Genomic DNA, 22307 nt, shown 5'->3' with positions numbered 1-22307 from the left:
ACCAGAATGAGAGTATAGTCATTAAAAAAGTGGAGTGTCCCTTTAAAGCCCTTTAGTGCTTTGAATTGTGCAGCTTCGTTCAATGCATTATGTAGTTTCCACTAAATAGGAAGTTAAGGTGGAACACATTTAGTGGTTTCCCGCTTTTTTCAATAGCCGGTTGCCTTTAGTTTACCTCACAGCATGGACGGTAATAAGAAGCCAAAGAAAAATCGCTGAACCGTACTGGTGGAAGTGAGACTGTAGGTTTTCAATTCTTATATCTTCTAAATGTGAATTTTATTAATGTTCCAGAGCGTATTCGTTTATAGATATTCATAGGCTAACATATTCATATGCATAAAAACTTCACTATTTTATAATATGGGGACATAAAATAGGAATACATTTTCTTCCTTAATTGCAGAACAGGGAACAATAAGTGAAAAGGATAAAACTACTCATGCAGCACACACAGACCACAATAAATAGTATTTAAATAAACATCTTGTGAATCTATGCACAAGTTATGTACTGTTTATTCACGCGGAGGTAAGAGGCGACTATCCCTTTAAACGGAACTTGATGATTCCATGAGAGAGAGGTGTGTGTGTGAGAGAGAGAGAGAGAGAGAGAGAGAGAGAGAGCGAGAGAGAGAGAGAGAGACGCGTGTTGTGGCTGTGCGGTGAAGTGTCAGCGTATTCCATCACAATACAGGCAAACCGAGAACAGGTCGTTTCTATACGGAAAAACGAGTGAAACTAAACTATTTATATGAAGACTAACAGCAGATCCGCGGTGAAGGTTAACTGACACTGTGCTTTCAAATAACTGCGCAGCGCTGACTGACCGTACGAGGCGGACACACATCTGAAACATTTAATACGTTACATCAAACTTCACACCCGATCCACGCGCAGATTGCGCCCTTCATAGACAGCATGGAGTAGAAAGACGTCAAGACAGAAATTGATGTTTTCTGCTGAGAAACGCTAGAGCGAAAGAAACTCATCCGTGTAAAATCGGCATCAAGCTCGTGGTGGATTGAGAGGAGCTGAAGATGTCTGTACCGGTAAGTTTGTACTTGTGTTTTGATAAAGTTAACATACATTGCGTTTATCACACAGATGTTGGCTTGAAAGAACAGCCGGTTGCTTCAGCTAGGCATATTCTTATGTTATTTCATGTTTATTAGCATATTATAACGGACTTTGGTTGCTTTATTGCACAACTGTGTTTGCTCCGGTTATATTGGTGTAGTGGTAACGTTGCACATTTTGTGCTTATTGAATATAAAGCAGCTGCTCGGTACTGTTTTGAAACTGAATTTTGCGGTGTGTCTGAGAAACGAGTGACCTGCCTGCTTAAACGGCATCGTTGTCCGACGGTTGCGCGTGAAGCATTTGGGCATCGTCCAGTAGGCGCGTTCCAGCCATGCCCAGAATGCTGCACGCGACAGTGATGCCCAAAACGTCTGTGAAGGTCCCTCAGCGGATTTGGGAACAGCCCTGAAGTCCATGAACTTGAGTTGAAGATGCAAAGTATGTGGTGTTAAAGGGACACTTCACCCATTTGCATTAAGCTTTGTATAGTTAGAACCCCAGTCATGTTTTTGAATGGTCGTGCATCATTTCCTCAGTTGCCGCTGAGACCGGAGAAATACAGATTTCAGTGTTGCACTTCCTTCTTTCAATGATGTAAAAATCATCATTTTGCATCATTGAAAGAAGGAAGTCCTATATTTTTGTAGAGGGGGTCAGACTACAAACACTCCTTTTCTTGGTCAATTAGGCACCAAATTCTAAATTAATGTTACATTTCGACTACAAATATGATCCACTTTTAATAAAGATTAATGTTTCTACGGGTTAAATGCTCCTTTAAATATCAAAAGTAAGCTTACTAGTAGACTTCAGTTTAGTCAGTGCGGAATTGCATTTATTTGCTTTAGATTGCAAAAATTATAAAATTGCATATATTCAGGTGGGTTAAATTTAGTCACCCTGAGGCAAGATCTGTTCTTTCACCACCACCAGGTACCTGTTTCTTCAAATAGCAGCCTAGCTCAGAGCTGTACGAGTCTCAACCTGCTGCCTTTGCCATCTTATTTCAACATTCTGCAACAAGATTAAATGTTTCCCCCTCGGTGGCTAAAATTAAATGAGGAAGTTTATGGATTTCAATGCAGAGCTGTGAATGCACATGATGCAGACCAACAACATAACACATCCTGTGGGAGGAATGAGGTTGATTTGCATGTTTTGGCTGTTTACTCATACATTTCCTTGGTTTATGAGAAGTGGCTTCTTAATGATGCATAAAATTATGAATTACTTTTGGTTTTTAAATATGAGTAGGAAAACAGCACTTGAAATCTTTGGAAGTCCATTCTCGTGATCGCCATGTCAAACTCTTTGGGAAATACTTGGCCACTGAGTTTGTTCAGACTCCACTTTGTATCAGCACTGCTGTGCTGTCCCATGCCATTTTCAGCAAACAGAAGCCAGATTGCTGTTTTTTTGCCTGGAGTGATCGAGCTTGTTCGCAACAGCTGTTCTGCCACGCAGATGAGAATGCGGCTGGCTCGAAATCATTCATCTCTGTGCAACCAGTATGATTCCGTTACCTGAGACCAACAGATGTCACCTAGAAAGCAAAAACAAACAATTGTAAAGGTTCTGTCTGCACTGGCTTATTTCCATCATGAACACTCTGTAGAAAACCTATATGGCAGTAGCGGCTGGTGACTGCTCTTCCGAGGGGCGCAAATTCAGAATATGTGTTCGGAGTGTCATGTGTGTTGCTCGTGTTTTCAAAATATGTGTTCGTTGCATCATGTGAAACATGTGCATCACATGTTGTGTCAAAATAAGTGCCTGCTGCACACGCGTTAAAACCGTTTATGATAAAAGAGACGCTCACGTTCACAAAATACACGCAAGACACTCCCCTAACAGTAAACTCTGATTACGCATGAGATTATGCGAGTATCTGGCAAACGCACGCAAGCGTCTTTTTTATCATAACCCCTTTAGACGCGTCTGCAGCAGGCACTTATTTTGACAAGACATGTGATGCACATAGGTTCACTCGACGCGCCGAACACATATTTTGAATTTACGAATCACACACATGAGGGGCTACATGCATGTTGTGACGAACTTTGCATCGTGCGCCCTCGATAAAAGAAGTCACCAGCCGCCTCTGGTTTAGAAATGACCCCATTTATTTTTTAAGGCTTGTTTCAGGAGGACTAATTGTGACCCTGCCTTTAAAATGCAGGCTTAAGTCTTTCAGTATAATATAATGGTTACATTATGTAGGATGATTTTCTGTAGAAAGCGGGAAACCTCAAAAAATTACTAACCCGGTTTTAACAGTCTGGGTCACAATTGTGCACTGTTCAACAGTTCAGGTTGTCATAATATTTAAAGTATAACTTTGTTATAATAATTAAAAATAATGGTCCACGTCACTTAGTACATACAGGCTGCCGGATGGTCTTAACCAACTTGAAAACAGTAATATAAGAATTCTTAAGGCATCCTTTCTAAAATCAAAATTTTCATAGTCCATTTTTTATAAAAGGTTCTGCTCTTCCTTTTTTTTCCCTATTAAATATTAATTCTTGTCTGAATCTCTATTTAATTCAAAGACGCCAATGAATGTGGTAATACAATCTGTAATATTTATTTGATTAAACAAGCCATTGCCATAAATAAAATACTGCCCTACATCAACATGTACTTTAATACCCACTTTGGCAGCAACAGTCACCTGCCAGTCAGCTGAAATGGAGTTAAACGGATTTTAAACAGATCACTTGTAGCTGTCAGCCACTGACCCTTTTTCCTATACAGATGTGTCTGGAAAGATCCGCATTCAAATGCACATGAATTTATGTATTGAAGCATGTATGCATGCATCCATACCTGCATTCAAAATTTATAAGTTCTACACATGCTCGGCTTCATACATATTGATGGGTTGTAATTTCTTGCTGTTAACGTCATTTGCCTTGGCTTTAGATCTTTATCACATCCCCTGGATGGCTTCCAGAGTGCGCGCTGCTGTGGGATCAAGCGTGCGCTTATTCCCCCCTGCTGTCCTTTGGTTTCTCTGCCGAGTGCCACCGCAAGAGGTTAAACGGGACGACGGTGGGGAACAAATTCGCTGGTTCTCGCTAGATATCTCTTAGTCGCCTGACATTTGGTGCTTGTCATTGTGATGATACTTCACATACATGTTAATACTGATGGTACTGTTAGCTGAGGTGAGCCTGTGCATTTCAATCATCTGATACAGACCTTTTGCTATTTGTGTGGGTTGCCCTGGCAACTACAGGCCACCAGATTGCCACGTCTCTGACTTATGAGCTTCATTGGCAGGCGGAGTTGTAGTAAACAGACAGAGCTCACTGATGATGACGTATAATGGTAGACATACCTTATGCATGGGAAAACAGAGCTTTGAAAGAAGAATTTCAATATTTCTTCATTTCTTCTTGCATAGTGAATGGACATTATTGCCTTATGCAGTTACCCATTAGTCTCCTTGGCCTGGCCGCTCCCAGAAGATGCATTGTTTTTAGCGATTCGTTCTGTTACTTGCTCATGAACACACGCACACACTTAAACTAGAGGCATTTTAATCTAGCTGACACACTCATTTGTTTATTGCTGGGAGTTCCCGAGTAAAATCTTTTTGCGTAAGCTGCTGCAGGTGTATATATGATGAATAGCAAAGTAAATAATAATGTTTAGATCACGAGTCTTGACAAGTAACATTTCATTTCCATATGGATTAAATGCTGTACACTGTACTTATTAGTATGCAATGCATGCCGTGAGTGGATAAGTGTTGGAAAAGTCCTCTGTCCCTTTAATGTCTTGGTACATTGCACACATTTTTGCAGTTTATTTGTCATTTGCACAGGGCATTGAAAAGCTCAAGGCTCAGATCCTCAGATAAAAGAGTGTAGACCAACATGTGGGCTCTCTGGGGATCGAAGTCGAACCCTTGACCTTGATGTTGCTCATGCAGTGTTTTACCCTTCGAGCTGCAAAATCCTCAAGGAATTTAGCGTAAAGGAGAAATGCGTCTATGTATAAAAAGCATTGTGAATAAGTGTGGACGTGGCTCACATTCTTCAGATCTCTATCAATCACCAGATGCCACTCTGTGTGTGTTGATTCTTGTGTTTGTGCCTGTGTGTATGTGCACGTATTTAGCCGTGTGAGGGAGGGGTGCTAGGGTTGTGAAGGAAAATCTCTTGCTGATATAGTGTGGGAAAAGAATGCAGCGTGAGGAATTTGTGGTTTTGTGCGCACTGAATATGTGCAAGTCTGTGGGCTAGCAAACAAGCAGATCTCTCAGATTAAATACTCATTTTCTCTCTCTGAATAAAACTTTAAATACTGCCAGCCTATTTGTCCTCCCCATCTCTTTCTTTGGTTTCTTCCTCAAGTTTCACATGCTTCACATTTTCTCTTCAGATTTCCACTGCAGTGCCAGTCATACACAATCATACGGACGTTTTTGGCCAATTTTCCATCCGTCGTCTTGCATCCTGCCAAAGAGTAAGGTTTTTAAAAGACAGCATTCCATTTCATTGCGCTCTGTCTTGCTGCAGGATCGCTTCCTATGTAAACACCCCAAGAAATGCATCTGATCCAAAACGCTAAATATTATTAATTGACCAGTTAATCAGAAAGTCCTCTACTCAGTTTATGTGAAAATATCCTACATGATATAAAGAACATTCTGTGAAAATGTTATCTTGATATCTTTGAAAGGTCACTTTCTTTCTGATCCCATTTAAACCCTAGTTAGTGTGTAATGTTGCTATAATAGCATAAATAATACCTGTAAAATGATAAAGCTCAAAATTCACTGCTAGGCGATATATTTTCTTTAGCAAAATTTGCCTTTTAAAGCCTACAGTGAACGGCCAGTTTGGACTACAGTCCTCTACTTCCTGCTTTAATGACGTCACTAGAACAGTTTTTTGACTAAACTCCGCCCACAGGAATACATCAGTCACCAGCTATGCTAACGGGAAGCTAAGCTGCTATCAAATCATAACACACTAAACAAGCTACACAAAGTACGTAATTTTGAAGGATGGACTTCATAGAACAAGGAAGACATCAGCCTGTTTTTAGGACAGTGAAAACAGCGGTATAGAGATAAGTCAATTGAAAAATACCGCATTTTTTACACTAAAACATGTGTCATGTTATATTGCGCACTGTAAACACAATCAAAACTTCAAAAACATTGAAAGAACAGGACCTTTAATTTCGACTGAGTAAGGCCCTGTCAACGATGTAAATCAATGATAAAATCACTCTTTGATGCTCCTAATCTCATTACATTATGACACTTTAGCTTGAATTTCACCAATAGGGTCACCTATGTAATTTTGGGCCTCCCTTATGCATAGTATCTGCTTTTGTGTAGTGAAGCTCTTTGGCTACAGTATTGGCGCTTTTCCGTTGCATAGTACCCCACGGTTTGGGTCAGGTCAGCTTAATTTTGAGGGCTTTTCCACTGGGTGCCGTAAGTAGTACCCGATACTTTCTTAGTACCACCTTAGCTGGGGTTCCAAACGACCCGAGCTGGTACCAAAACTCGATGCAAAAACACTGTAGATCACTGATTGAATCGAGAGAATCGTCACTACCAGCGTCATCGCTATAATGTAAAAAAATTACCTTTAGCTTCATGCTAGCTTCACAGGTTGTGAATCAGAAACACCATAACAGTGTTTTCCAGACTTGCAGTTTGTGCTTAAATGCAACTTAAATGAGGCTCAGCGGAGCATGTCGACTGATGCCATGGGTGTTTGTACAGAAACTGTCATGTGAGACAAAGGTAGTGATTAACGCAATGTGCAAACATCTATTTGTGGTGGTCAATTTTAATTTTGTGGTGGACTGAGAAATAAATGAATGAATGGGAATGTACAAAGACATTCTCACATGAATGATGTCAAAGCAGTAGGCAGCAAATGTAACCACACGCCTATAATCCCTCCCACCCCCAAGTGTTACTAAACTCGATGGCAAAGCTAACCAAGCCAAAGTGAGGTGAGCTGACCAACCTGAACCAAACCTTATACTTGCAGCAGTGGGGGGCAAGCACAGTGTGAAATTCAAGTAGGTCCCTCATTTTAAAAGCTAGCGCGTTTTACTCAACCTGTCGTGGTTTGCTTAGAAGACGACCCCTTTCAGCTCCCCATCCCCACCCTGCTCGGTTCTCATGGGACCTGACAGTCATTTAAACAACACATCCCTTCTAAACGGGTTACACGACCTGACCACTTGACCCGAGTGTGCCACACATTAAACCTGTAATATTTCGATTTTCTATTAGCAGGAGTGTGCCTTTCACTAGGGTTCAGTTTATTTACATTTACGTTTTTATCCAAAGCGTTGTACAGTGCAATCAAAGCATGCATTTCATCAGTATGTGACGTGTGTTCCCAGTATCAAACCCATGCCCTATACGCTGTTAACACAATGCCCAACCAGTTGAGCTAGAGTAGCAGTTCATGCTTCTGTTGTGCTTGTGTCTACGTGGCTTGGCTGTGCTGAGTTGCAAATGAAACGAAGGCCTTTTTCACCATATGATGATGTGAACTCTGCGTAACCTACACTTGTTTCATTGCTCTGTAAATCTCTCCCGTCAGCATTAAAAGGGGGAGGAGGGAATATCCGCGTTCGTCTGTGGCTGGAGATTATGTGGATGCATAAAACATTTGCAGCCCTCGCTTTTTCATATTCCGCGTTGAGTGATTGCGTCTGGAAAATAAGAGAGAAATGGTGTATTGTGGGTATGCGCTTTGTAGCCCGATAGCCAATGTGGATCCTAATTATATTGCAGCTGTGAGAGTCAAAGGCTTATAGATAACGCAAGTAATGTGTGTGGTGCATCTGTAAATGTGTGTCTGTGGTTTTACCACTGTCTGTGCCAAATCATCCTGTCCCCATCGTTGTAAATCTGCTGTCTGATGTGTGACGGCTTCATGTTATGGCGCTTCATCAATCAAATGGGGTCGTCTGAGATTATGCTGTTTGTGCTTGGGTGGAAAAAGACTATTACTTAATTACTTAAACCTGAACTTAACCCAGTAGACCACCAACTTGTCCATCTCCAGTCCAGCTCCAAAATAACTCTGCTAAACCCACATCAGTCCACTCCAGCTAGGATAAGCTAAACCCTGGCAGTCTGTGAATTGATCACCATCTGAAATGCAGAATGGCTTGGCAGTGATGAGTGATGAAGTGAAAGGGTCAGATGAGCAGCTGGAGCCAGGAGAAAGGGGGATGGTGGAGAAAAAGAAATCGGGACTAGAATTAAAAACTAGACATGAAACAAAATCATATAAAGGAAGATAATATCGAGAAAGGGAAGGATAAATGCAGAATGTCAACAAGAAGAAAATGAGTGAAAACACAGAAATCCAGAAGACACCAAGAGTTCCATAATAATAAAATAAAAAATTTGTAAACAGCAAACAAATTTGTCTTGCGGAGGCAATAATATGAAAAGTGCTATACAGAGTTATTTCTTACCAGGTGTGCTACAGGAACTCGACCTGTATCTCCACACACCACCATCTCCTTCACAGTGACCCTTAATCGACTAAGCCTCTTTTCCAGCCGTGTCTGTGTGTTGCTCTGTTGAAATGAATTAGTGAGATGTTGTTTGTCCTCTACTCTTGAACCTCATTGCAGTGCATGAGCATGACATCATCAGCGTCCGCCTGTGTTTTAATGAACCTCCTCATCTGGATCCTCATTAAGAACATGTTGTATAGAGCACCTTAATCAGACCAACACAGCCATGTGTGTATGTGTCAGTGTATGAGTGCGCACATGAAATATGATATCATATTAGCACATGGGAACTCTCAATGCTAATGAGGATGCTTGAGTGAGCGTGCGGCATTGACGTGCATGCGCGTGTGCGCAAGCCTCTTATTTGATGTGCATAAGCCGCAGTGCAGCAACATGAAGTGGTTGTAATCTCGGTTGAAGTCTTGCTAATCCATGTGAAGGTTACTGCTGCTCTCTACGTTACATTCTCGAAATTAAAGCCGTAATGTATGCTTTGGAATTGGAGAACTCCATTTCATAACTAAATTCCAGGTTTCCGTTTGCAACCTTTTGCAGAATGCAGGGTCATCGGTCTTCTCCGGCATGCATATGAATGTGCCGTGTATGCGGACAAACATGGCTTGATGGTATTATAATCAGCTTCCCTCTGATAAACAGCAATGCATAATTAATGTAATTTATTTCACTCTGGCTTGGAATAGATTGGGGGTGGGATTTACCGTGCCCTTTTTGATTTTGCTTGACCTCCATAATCACCTTTGCACTCGTTTGTGCATGGTCTTCACAGAGGATGTATCTCATTGGAAGTCATTGCAGATGTGTTCCTGCTCCTCCTGTTGACCTTTCCACTGATGGGAAGTTGAGGTTTGATTGGGGATTTGGGGAGAGAGATAGTGGAAGACTGGAAGGTGAGAGAGACAGAGTGATGGAAAATAGGGGAGAGCGAGCCATAAAGAGAGATTGTGTTGAATTGGGTGACTCCATTTCACACAGCAGCCATAATGTGACCTTTCAACAAACCATTGTCCCTCTCCCCAATCAGTGCAGCGCCCTGGATTGAAACCGCATCAGTGACAGTGTCCTGCTAACCCAATGCTACGTCTCCCTTTTATACGCTAGGCGGGCGACCTTTAAGCAGTTAGTTGGCTTTTCAGTGCCAGGAACAGGTGGCTCTCGCCTAGGATAATAAAAGGATGCAGCTTTATCACAAAGAAGCTTGAGAAATTTGATTTTGAAGATTGGCTTGCAAAACTTTGTGGCTCTTATTCTTATAGAATCGCCAGCGACTGCAGGATTTTTTAGAATTTGTGTCACTGTTAGTTTTCGCAGATTACCATTGATGTCTATTACGCTCTCAAAACAGTACACACACACACACATAAGCAGCAGCTTTTCTAATTTCATATAAATCACTTTCTCCTTCGACTTTTATTCATCTTTGTTTAATGGATACACTTTTATGATAATGCGGCAATCCTTTTGTGGATGATATATACATATTTAATCTTGATGTATGCTGATCTTATTCTTTAACAAGGTCTTGTTTGTCTTTGTGTGTGTGTTTGTCTCAGGAGGAAGGTAGCTATTAGACTGTTTATGTGCTACTCCTAGTATGTACTTCCTGTAGTGCACTCAGAATGCTGTATGAGAATCACAGCATGGTCTCCGGAACGCTTCCAGACAGCTATTGCAAACTCATCAGTAAACATTACCGCGCCACAGCTGGAATTTTATATAGCTATACCTGCTGGTCATATTATTGCATATAATGTCTTCGCAGGCCTCTTTTGCATGTTGTTCTTATTAACTTTTATGCTTGCATATGTGTACCACAGACATTTTTCAGATATATGCGATGCTATGGTCATCTTTCATACTATGGTTTCATATTGTTGTGTTGCATTTGAGTAGGTTTCTTAGGTAGTAAGGGCATGCTCGGTTGACCAAAGCGTGTATCAGCACAGGTGGATGATAGGACATGCTATGCACCGGAGCAGGGAAATAATGGGTTTCAGGTAGAGGCAGCGTCTATCAAGGTCTTTAATTTACGTAGCAGGTGGAAGCCCTGTGTTCATTCATGTGGCTCGTGGATGATTGCTGGGTTTGGCAACAAATGAAAGTAACCAGCTTGGCTGATTCCAGATCTGTAAAAGAAAGCCTTGTATTTATGACAAAACATTTGCCATTTGGGCTTCCTACCTGTGTTCTTCCTGTTGTTGGAATTTAGCTACATGGTTCTGGACTACTAGTTTCCCAGAGGTTTGCTGCGTTTAAGACCAGACCAGGAAATCTGGAATAATTATTGTGCGTTTTTATGCACGCAAACCTCAGTTTTTCTAGTGTTTTAGCTTTACTGTAAACTGTGGTGTAAAGCAGATGTTACCTGCTTGGTGTAAACAATGTAATCTCTTAGGGGTGTGACGAGACACTTAATCCACGAGACGAGACGAGACACGAGATTGGGTTCACGAGAACGAGACAAGACGATATTTTTACACTTTTTAAGAAACCCTCGATGATAAAATAAATGAATAAGAAACTGAAATCATGTTATTTTTAAATGTTTTAACTAATCAAGGACTGCCCCTAACAATTATTTTACTAACTGATAATGAAGTAATTTGTTATTTTTGGGTAATAAAAATAGAGTGAGCAGTAGCCTTTAAAATTACATAATAACGAAGATGCAATAATAATTTGTTCAAATAAAGTATTAAAACCAAGTTACATTAAACAACATTACATTAACAAACACATTACATTTGTGGTCTATAAATAAATAGCATTATGTATATATTATAACAAATGCCTGCAGGGGGCGATAGTAGACTCGTCTCGGATGCTATCTTCACTTTCACTTTCACTTTAGACGGAAAAAAACGCTTATTTTTTAGCCAAACAATGTTTAAATCCATTTGAATATTTAATATACGTCCATTTCTTTACAATAGAAATTAACATGCAGACATTAAATCATGTAAACTCTGTGATGGTTTAATCTGCTGAGACTTCACATCTGACTAGGCATGGGCCGGTATAAGATTCTGGCGGTATGATAACCTTTAGCAAAAATACCACGGTTTCACGGTGTTGCGGTATTGCCATTGCAACACTAAAATGTGTTATTTTCAAATGCCAGGTACAATAAAGCCTTTAAATTATAATATGCTTTCAAAACATATATAATATTTTTGTAATATATATTAAATGTAAACATCAAATCAATCACATGACTTCATGATTTAATGAATTTTGTATAAACACAGCTCATACCTTGGAGACGGTATCACAGAACATTTTAGTGGTTTTGAAACCTTGACTGTTTTAAACCTCGGTATACCTTGAAACCGGTAATCGGCCCATGCCTACATCTGACACTGATCTACAGAAAAACACAACACGTCTCAGACTTCATACGAGCTCCCAAACGAACATTATTGGAAACCCAAACAAAAAAGCAAATGCAGTAAAAGACAGAATATAATGCATGCACTGTAAGAGGCTAATTATACCAACCACGCTTTAAACGCTTGGAAACGCAAGGCGCGACGCACTGCCTTTAAAAAAAAAAAAGAGCAGTGCGTGTCGACGCGGCTTTTAATATTGCTAGGCAACCACCTAGTCAGCTGTCTTGTCAATCAAATATTGAAGCGTGCGCTCTTTTGCTGTTGACTGTCATATAAGCAGAAACTTTAAAAAAAGGATGCTTGATCTGACCTTGTTTGAAGGTGAGAGGTGCACAAACACGCAGGAGAGAGTGAGGGAGTGGAGTCCGGTTCTTCAAAGCAACTGTAAACTTCCCTCACCACAACGTAAGGCCCGCATCTCCCCTCATTCGAGTGGACAATGGAAAGACGCGAATGACGTCGGGCGCTTCTCCGCTCTCAGCGTTCCTTCAAAGGCGCGTGCTGCGGCCGCCGGCAAAAACCGCAAGGCGCTCAGCGCGCATAAACAGCGCGCAAACGCTCCATGCCCATAGAATATCATTTAAAAAAGGCGCCTGCAACTGCCTCCTCCGGAGGTCGCATATGCAGGCTGCATACGTCATTAAGGTTTATTTCAGATCATTAACTGAGCATTACATTCGCAAGTCGTGAGCATATTACAACAATTTGCGATTAACTAAATTATTAGTAAACTTTATAATTGTTAGTCTCTAAAAAGACAGTCTTTATGAAGTAAATGCAGTTTAAAAATGCGACCTCCGAAGGATGCAGCCTTTTTTTTGAGAAACGGCCAGAATTTCACCTACACAAGAAATCTCGCGAGACACACTTAATCTCGCGATACACATTTAATCTCGCGAGATCTCGTCGCACGAGATCTCGTCACATCCCTATAATCTCTTCATTCAGTCATAAGCAGGGCTTTGAACCAGATTTTATCCCAGTTGGTTAGTTCCAAACAGAAACAGTATTTTAACGTTAACGTTTTTCGGTTCAACCCTAAAATTGATGTTCCTGAACCGGTTAGAACAAAAAATAAAGTTCCCGAACCGGTTAATAACGTTCCATGTCAGCATTGGGACATACAAATAATTAGGCTGATCATTAGGTCATTTAACTTAAATTATTAGTCTATATAATTTTCCTTAAGTCTATATCTTGTCATCAAACATTAATAAAGGCTACGTAAGCAGCATAACTGTAATTCTGACATGCCTACATTTGTTGAGTCCACTTAAACACGCGCGCCGCACACACACAGATGGAAGATGAATTCCAAACGGTGCTTCGGGAAGAAGATGCAGCATAAACAGTCGTTCCAGATAAAGTGATAATTACGTTGTTTTTCAGTGCTTTATTCGCCAAATGTATTTTAATGGACTACAGTATGAGACACAGTAGCGCAACTCTCTTTCAAGTTCATACATCAAGAGTTCTGATCTTTTAAGGGCATAGGGATAATCCTGTTTGAAGTTGGACCAGGCACATTCAACCGCATGTGCGTCTGTGCGTACTAGGGGTGGCACGGTCCATGAAAAAAATCCGAACCGTTCGGTTCGCTTGTCTCGGTTCGGATCGCGTGTGTGCCGCACGGTTCAACGGTTCATGGCATGCGCAATGTAGTCTCATGCCCTGCATGTGACCTCAGATAGCGTGTTCCCCTTTCGCGCGGCAGAAGAGGTGACTGGTTTGGAGTATAAGTACTGCAGGTTATGTTACGTGTAGAAATGGCAAGTGGGAGAGAAAAGGAGGTCTGCCCGCAGTTGGAGGATGCGCCAGCGTCGTATAAGTTTGGTTTTTGGAAACATATTTTTATTTCATGTTACCTATGATGACAGCGGAAATAAAACAATAGATTGAACTGCAGTCTATGGGTTGAATGTGCTCGAACAGCTACCATTATTAAATCTGAGGTACTGAACACTGTTTTACGTCTTTAGCGCTATTTTTAGCCTTTCATTGATAAAATTAAAGCGGCTGATTTCCGCGTAGTTTCATTTTGCTAGCGTGTGAAAGTTGCGCGATCTTATTTCAGAAATTTCCCCTCAAAGTAATCAGGACAGAAGTGGTCAAAAGTGGACAAAAGAGACGGATTTAAATATTACAGGTGTAAAGGTTATGTTTCTCTCTCGTCCACATATACTCTCAGTATTAAAGCAGCCCCTCAGTGATAAATCTATGAGCTACACTGAAGTTGGCATTTTAATAAATGCAAGTTATCTTTGTGTGCTAAAAATGCACATAAAGTTCATGTAGATGGCAATACACACATTCTCTTTTTTGCCAAATAAATGAAAGCATGTTGAAATCATAAATGTCTTCCCTCTTGCTCTATCAAAATCTCATCTGGCTTTCCTCAGGGATGGTCCCAATAATGTGCTTAAAGTCAAATTCAGTTTGTGCATGATTACATGATATAACTTTTTTTTAATACTGTACCCTAAATTATGGATAATTAATACATTCATAAGATAATACATTTCTGGTGTGTTAAAAATTTAAAGAAAAAATAACAACAAGAACCGTACTGAACCGAGAACCGTGACCATATAACCGTGACACGAACCGAACCGAGGGTTTTGTGAACCGTGCCACCCCTAGTGCGTACAGAAAATTGCTCACTTTTTTGCAGTTAAATTGTTTAAAATCACTTAAGTGTTAACATTTGCAAGCCTTTGAAACATGTGCAAATGATCAACTTTCACCCTATTTAAATTTCCGTATTAATCTGAAAATCGCATGCTAGTCGAACTGTGGGTCGTGATCTGTACGGTTCACGGATCAACTGCGATCCGTTACACCACTAATTAGTATAAAAAAAACATCTTGAGATACTTGGTAGCCTACAATATTTACCTCCTATTTTTGAGCATTAGACACTTGGGTTTGAGGAGGCTACTGGTGGTAAGCTTCTCATTTCTCCGATGAGTCTACGGCGACAGGAAGTGAACTTCCTCGAGTCATATTGCACAGAAATCTTGTCAAAGAACGAAAAAAAATTGCTGTATTAACCGGTTACCATTATAAACGATTCTGTTCCGGAACATATATTTTTTTTAAGGTTTCTGGATTCGTTTCTGTTCCTTGCAAAACATCAAAAGTTTCTGGTTTTTGTTTTCGTTCCGTGAACCGGTTCAAAGCATTGGTCATAAGGGTTTTGAAATAATTTAACTTACTTAGGCTAGCACATTTTCTTTGATTACCTCACAAAAGATTTTTATAGTGCACAGTTAAATGCTTTTCATCTTGTGTATAAACCTCCGTTGATTCTTAACTTGTTTGTTATTTTGCGTCTCCCTTAGAAACGTTTCTGCAGTGTTAACACAATGTTGTGTTTAGGTTTTGTAGTGAATGTGCGAACCTAAACTAGTAGAAAATCTGAATTAATTAATGTCATTTTGTTCTGTTCTTACGGCTTGTAGAATGAATTTAGCATGCAAACCCTATTTGTAACTTTGGGCCGAGGACTTGATATTGCCAGGTGGTTTGACACTTTAATATTCACTATGTTCATTAAAGAGAGAATATGCAAAAGAGTATATTAATATGAGTGTTGATGGACAGGTGGGCCAATCTGTGGTGTTCAGTGAGTCCAGGAGAAATCTCCTGTTCGTGCCCTATGTCCCTGTGCCCTGTCGACTGGGCAGGTAATCTGCTCAACTGCGATGTGAATTAGGTTTGAACTGGAAGGGCAAGCAATTTACTGCTCATTCTCAGACCATTCCTCAGCATATGAGAAAAAAGAGGGGGAAGGGATTGAGGGCGATAAAGAGTAAAAAAAATGGATTACATAAAAATAGAAAGGAAAAGAGAGAGAATGAGATGAGAGAGGAGTTAGGAGAGATTGCGTTTGGGAAAAGAAAGGATATATAGAGGGGAGAGATTGTGGCGAGAAGAACTAAAGAAGCAATATTGTAACGCAATATATATATGTGACATTTGGCTATAGGATCTGTATTTGTGAGGAATCTCAAAATGGGAATGATACACACCAACTGCTGAGCCTATAATGGTTGGTCTTAGCTGGAAGAAACTGGTTTAGTTGGTCTCCCAGCCTGGCTAAGGTGATGTTCAAATGGTTGTTCAGTTGTTCTCACCAGCATGACCAGATTAGTCTAGTTTAAAGCTGTTATTTCCTGTCCAGAACAAAGCTTTGTTAATATGATGATTTTACCACCTGTTAAGATTCCAAGATGTTTTTCCAGTATTCAGTTTCTTATACTGAAATGCTCTTTGCCCTTTTGAACTGTTTAGCCATTAGCTGTTTATTATTTTGTATAATTTCTTTGACATTACCTTTAAAAGTGTGAACATCATTTTTGCGACATTGGGATAATTTTGAATGTCGGTTCTTTGCCTGAATTCGTTTTAAAGCTATTTTGCAGACTTCTGGACCGCCACACTGGAATGTGAGCTTCCTTTCCTCTCTTTCATTTTTTCTCTCTCCCCCATTTCTTTTCCTTTTTCAGACCGGGCCAGGAGCTCTCAGCAGGGCCTGGAAACTCCCAGCAGCCAAAATAAGTCTGGGCCGATGTCATGTCAACATCTACTCTGCTGCTGCTAATATACACACACACCTCCACACTCCATCATTTTATCATCCAGAAGATCCCCTAATGCCATGGTCTATAGAGCTCAGGATAGCTATTGTGTCATGGAACAGTTTCCTCTTTCACATATCAGCTTTTGTCCACTGAATTTTTTTTGGGGGGGGAGCTCCATGATATTTCAGTAACACAAACATCTTATTACTATGTGATTATATCTTTCCAGAGATTACAAGAATTGTGCTACTATCATGGTTGGAAATGATAATGTGAATGTCACAGTGACATCACATTAAAAGCGAATAATATGGAAAATATTTACTTGGACGAAGATGTTTACACAGTTGTGGGCATTTTGTGAAAGTCTTTTCAGAGTGTAAAAACACGATCCTTTAGTCAACAGGGCTTGTCTCGGCTATGCCCTTGGTAGATGTCCAGAGATAGACAGATACATAGTTGAGGGGGTGTGCACGCCACACAGGTTATGTTTTTGCATTTAAAACACTTCCTGTGGAAACATCGCCTTCGTCTCGCAGAGACAGACTACAAAAATACCCTCTCCCCTTAACCCCTGAGGAATAGTAGAGATATTTTTACTCCGTGCATGTGGCAGAGTTACCTGAGCCGGCGTATATACAATTTCATAGTTAAACATTGTCGTCATGTGCCAGGCTCCTTTTGTTTTTGGATCGTTTACCTTAGATGGCCACGTCTCCCTTCACCGCCTGTTCCAGAGTTTGGCTTGTGCTGTTGTACTGAATTTGGACAGTGTACTCTGAGATTTGTATCTAGTGTATTGACACTACAGGACATGTTCTGCCAAATTGATTAGATACAGCGTTCATGCTTATGTGTGAGAGGAGAATTTTCATCATCCTCAGAAAGGAAAAAGAAATTGAGAGCTTTCAGATTAACCATTAATGTTAATTAACCAAAGATATTTTAAAAATATTTTCTGCCTTTTGACATTATGTCATATGTTTGATATGTGTAATATTTGACAGTTTCTCTTATTATTAATTTATTTATTGATTTAAAGGGTTAAAGGGATAGTTCACCCAAAAATGAAAATTCTGTCATCATTGACTCACCTTTATGTTGTTACAAACCTGTATACATTTCTTTGTTCTGATGTCCACAAAGGAAGATATATTGAGGAATGTTTGTAACCAAACCTATCATAAGCCCCATTGACTTCTGTCGTCGGAGAAAAGAAAACTATGGAAGTTAATGGGGCTCACGATTGGTTTGGTTACAGACATTCCTCAAAATATCTTCTTTTGAGGTCATCAGAACAAAGAAGTGTATACAGTTTGTAACAACATGAGAGTATGATGACAATTTTCATTTTTAAGTGAACTATTCCTTTAAGGTTAAAACTACCCCTTCTACCGAACAGCTGTTATTGCCACTGACACTGTTTTTATTTCATAAACACAATGAATGATATGAAGTAATTTTTGTTTATGTGCACCAATATAACAATATGTAATATGCAAATTTCATAAAATACTCTAAAACTCTTGGACAGTGTGATTTACTAATAGCATTTAAAACTAAACTAAAGTTAAACTTAACTGCAGTACTTTACTGACTTTGAGGTCAGTACTTTTATCTTTCTCCCGATGTCCTTGTAATAAAAAGTTTAATTTAGAGGTTTTGTGCTATTGGCCGTTTCTTTCTGATGTGCTTCACAAGCTGAACATGGCCATTGAACTGTATTTGCCGACTGATCTGTGTGTGTTCTAATGTCTGTTTGATGGCAGATTGATGTTGTGCGTTTCGATGTGCTTTACATGTGACTGATGTGTTTGTCAGTGAAGGTGCTAGGGCTCACACACACACAAACACACGTCCTCTTGCCGTTGACAAACCGTTGGATCTGGTGGTGGCATCAGCTGGAAAGGAGGTATTGTTCTGGTCTCTAGCTTGTTTCCTCTTCCATGTCGCTGAGCTGGCCATTTTACACCTTGTCATGTGTGATGAAATAAATGGATTGTAAATATTTATTGGGGATAGGTGCAGCAGCAGGCTCAGAATCGCTGTCTGTTTTCAGCAGACCTGTCATCACTCTTGATGGTCTCTCAATGCCACTGAGACCATCAAAGAAGGTTTGAAAACGGCCAGTGTGAGTCGAGTAGAAAGGATCCTGGGAATTAGCCATTATGTTATACCTGTATTTTTAGTGTGTGCAAATAGGGCTTGAAAATAAACAATGATCTGAGTTATGGTTTCCAACGTAAATCTCTTTTTTTGGACAACAACAAACATACAGATTGTAGGCAACAGTTTACTTCCTGGGATTAGTGATGTAGACAAGACTAGGGCTGCAACAATGAATCGATTAAATCGATAAAAATCGATTACTAAAAGTGTTGGCAACGAATTTCATAATCGATTCGTTGTGTCGAGTGACGCAGAGACGTTTAATAAAAAAAAAAGAAAAGAAAAACTTCAGGAGTGAACACACTCGCACTGCGTCCAAAACTGCCTAATTCCATACTATATAGTAGGCAAAGAGTACGAGAAGTAGTGCTTTTTGCCTACTATACAGTATGGAAGTATGCGGTTTGGGACGGAGCGTCGTTCTCTCTCGCGCACTGTTGCTTGCAGAGTTCGGCACCTCATAGACAGGGCGGAGAAATGACAGGGCGGCGGAGAAAAGATAAAAAAACAGAAAAGGTAGAGAGAAACCCTACTCCTCCCAAACGTAAGCGCGTCACCTGGAAGTTATAGCCGGCAAAGAGGTAAACAAACAAAGACGAAACGCTTATGCTTTATGGAGCGACGACAGCGAGTAAAAAAAGTTTCTAGAACGAATAAAAAACTCCAATTAGCAACTCCAATGATATTAAACAAAGAAATAAAGCTTTGAGTGAGAGTTGTATGAACGCTTTTCCCCGTCATGGACCTGTATGTTAAATCATCGCGCCGTCACTCTCCTGCTGTTCTGTACTGCACGCTCCAGCTCATGCCGAGCAAGGAGACGCGCGTGCCCGGCCCAACATACGGTACAACATACCTTAAGTGCCGCCTTTTGTTGCATAAACATCGTCTTACATTTTTTAAGGCGAAGTAATGAATGGTGTATTTGCATTTTGCGCGGTAGTAGAAGACGCATTTTCCGTTTTCACAAGACGCATGCATTTATGTGACCAAATGTAAATGGAACAGTTTTAACAAATGAGATAGCTATCCGATCACTGAAAACACATAAAGTCAAATATAAGGTACAAAGCGGTCACTGGGGCAGTACCCTTTATAAAAGGTCCTAATATGTACCATTTAGGTACAAATACAATATGTACTTTTGAAGTACTAATATGCACTTTTGGGGTAGAAAGGTGTACCTTTTTGAAAGGGTACTGTCCAGTGACAACTTTTGTACTTTTATTTATGAGAGTGTACTCGTGTACTATCTTTTTGATATATAGACTTTTTTATGATGCATTTCCCATCAAGAAGCCCCTCATTGATGGGAAATGCATCATAAAAAAGTCTATATATTTGGCAGATGTAAAGCATACATGTGTATTTTTTTGTGTTAGTCCATTTTTATTTTATTTTATTTTATTGTAACAGTTCAGGTGTGTTCAAGGAGCAACATGTTTGTGCAATTTCTAAAGATTTTAGTTCTGTTTTGAATAAGGGGTTGGAAATTAATGCTTTTTTGTTTTTTATACGATTCATCGATTAATCGGACAAATAATCGACAGATTAATCGTTTATTAAAATAATCGTTAGTTGCAGCCCTATACAAGACCGACATTTTCATAATTCCTCCCGCTTCGGACTCAGCCTGTAAGTTAACTCCTGTTAGCGTTGCATTGTGACCAAATCTTTCGAACATGGTAAGGAGCATCAAATTTTGCCGAAACACACTGTTTCAGATAACCTCTAAGAGTAGTATTGCATCCTTCGTATCTCAAAAGAGTTTTATCAGATTTATAAAAGAAAGATTAGCTGTACTTTTACTTTCAGAAAAAAGCTGAGCACCTAAAGGCGTAGCTACCATGGGCGGAGCGAGTCACCAGCACGCAACACACACAATACATTATCACACTATCTCTGGAAAACTCATGATTCACTACGTTTGTGTCGTTTACATTATATGTACTTACGCACCGGTTGCCAACAAAACGCAGACATTTGATGCAGTTTTACTTACCGCCTGTGATTCATGACCTGGATATTTTATGACTGGCACTGTCCCATTTCAACGAAATCCAGAGTTAAACAAATACACTTGCACAACTCCGCTTATACGATGGAAAAACAAACAACATCTATTATGCTGGGTTATTTGGGAAGCTAAACAAGCTTAAATTTCCCTCACAAACAAAAACACACTTTTTTGTTGATGTTAATTTCGTGACAGCTCTTGGTTGGTGTGTGCATGCGCTATTCTGGGAGAGGTGCCCATAAAAGGACTTCCAGCACTCATTGTGTAACAGAATTAGTAGTAAAAAAAAACTTGTACAAACCCTGTTGATGTGCATTCGGCACAGAAATAATCTGTCATACGTCCAAATCGTTCTTTGAAACTTTGCCCATGTTCAGCATGAGGAATTCAACTCTTTAACTGTGTTAATAAATCAGAATGCATAAAATACTATTAGACGCCCCTTTAAGTTCCATTTAAAAAAGAGAACATTTTTAAAATCAAGTAGCTTTTATCTGTGGAGTATTTAATTCACTGGATTATCCTAGTTAACATTCTGATTCATTTTCTTTGGATCTCTAGCCAAAATGTCATACCGTGCTATATACTGCATACCTTGCATGTACACCCCTACTTTAGCTTTTTGTCTGATCATGCAACCTTCTCATGCCATCATTACTGATTGTGATTCTTCACATTCATCCAAGCTTATTCAGAAGCTGAACCTGTTGTTGCATCTGAGCTTTTCTGTTGGCTAACAAAATATCTGCCCATCTTCTCCCTCTCTGTCCTGATGGATTTGATCTCATTCTCAAGAAGAGAATCCGACAGACCTCTGACAATTGTGCAGAACTTCGATTTTCTTGGCGGAGCCCACAGGGAAATCTTCCTCTCCTGGATTATGGCTCAGAGGTTGCCCATCGCTCATTTGTGGACAAAGCAGAAACAGCAGTGCAAAACAAACACAAACACTGGGATGATGACCTACCCTGAGATACCCTGAGAAATTATGCACTCTCCTGTAGCTTATCTATGGGGTTATGCTCCCTTACCAACATGCGCCCTAAGTTGATAGTGAGGTGTTGAGACGCAGCTGTCGTGCCAGATTGTTTTCAAGTAGGGTGCAAGTTGGTACTTTGTAGGTCAACAATGCCTTTCAACATTGTGATTTATTTACTATGGTACTGGCATAAAAGATGTCTTTGTTTTGGAGGAGTGTTGGCGGGAGTCCTCCAATAACAAACATTTCTGCAGCAGGAGTCTAAAGAACAAGACCTGATGATGATGGGAGTTTTCTTATCATCATAATCAGCATCTCTCAGAAGTCCTGTGAGGATCCAAGAGCCCTGCACTGGGCATGCTCATTCAAATCTGTGTTCAGGGTCAGGAAATGTACCATTTATTTGTGTGTGTGCGTGTGAGAGACTGAATATGTGTGGGCTTTTGCAGGCAAATTCAAGTGTGGGTTTGTGTACTTTAGTGTGCTCAATAGTGAACAAAACCTCATTAAGGGAATTTTGCTGGAATGCAAATCACATGCTCACTAATG

General features: G+C 40.1%; 1 protein-coding gene across 2 annotated transcripts in view; it reads left to right on the top strand.

The window, feature by feature from the left end:
* The first annotated feature begins 633 nt into the window (after nucleotides 1-633).
* The window catches only part of bcar1 (BCAR1 scaffold protein, Cas family member), a 96401-nt gene continuing 74727 nt past the window's right edge, over nucleotides 634-22307 (top strand). For both annotated transcript variants that reach the window (XM_065283178.2, XM_065283176.2), the window contains exon 1: nucleotides 634-1051. In XM_065283178.2, coding sequence (XP_065139250.1) covers nucleotides 1040-1051 — 12 coding nt within the window. In that variant the 5' untranslated portion in view covers nucleotides 634-1039. The remainder of the gene's footprint in view (nucleotides 1052-22307) is intronic.

This window comes from Paramisgurnus dabryanus, chromosome 9 (genome assembly GCF_030506205.2).
Source record: "Paramisgurnus dabryanus chromosome 9, PD_genome_1.1, whole genome shotgun sequence".
NCBI lineage: Eukaryota > Metazoa > Chordata > Actinopteri > Cypriniformes > Cobitidae > Paramisgurnus > Paramisgurnus dabryanus.
This window is presented reverse-complemented; position numbering and strand designations above follow the sequence as displayed.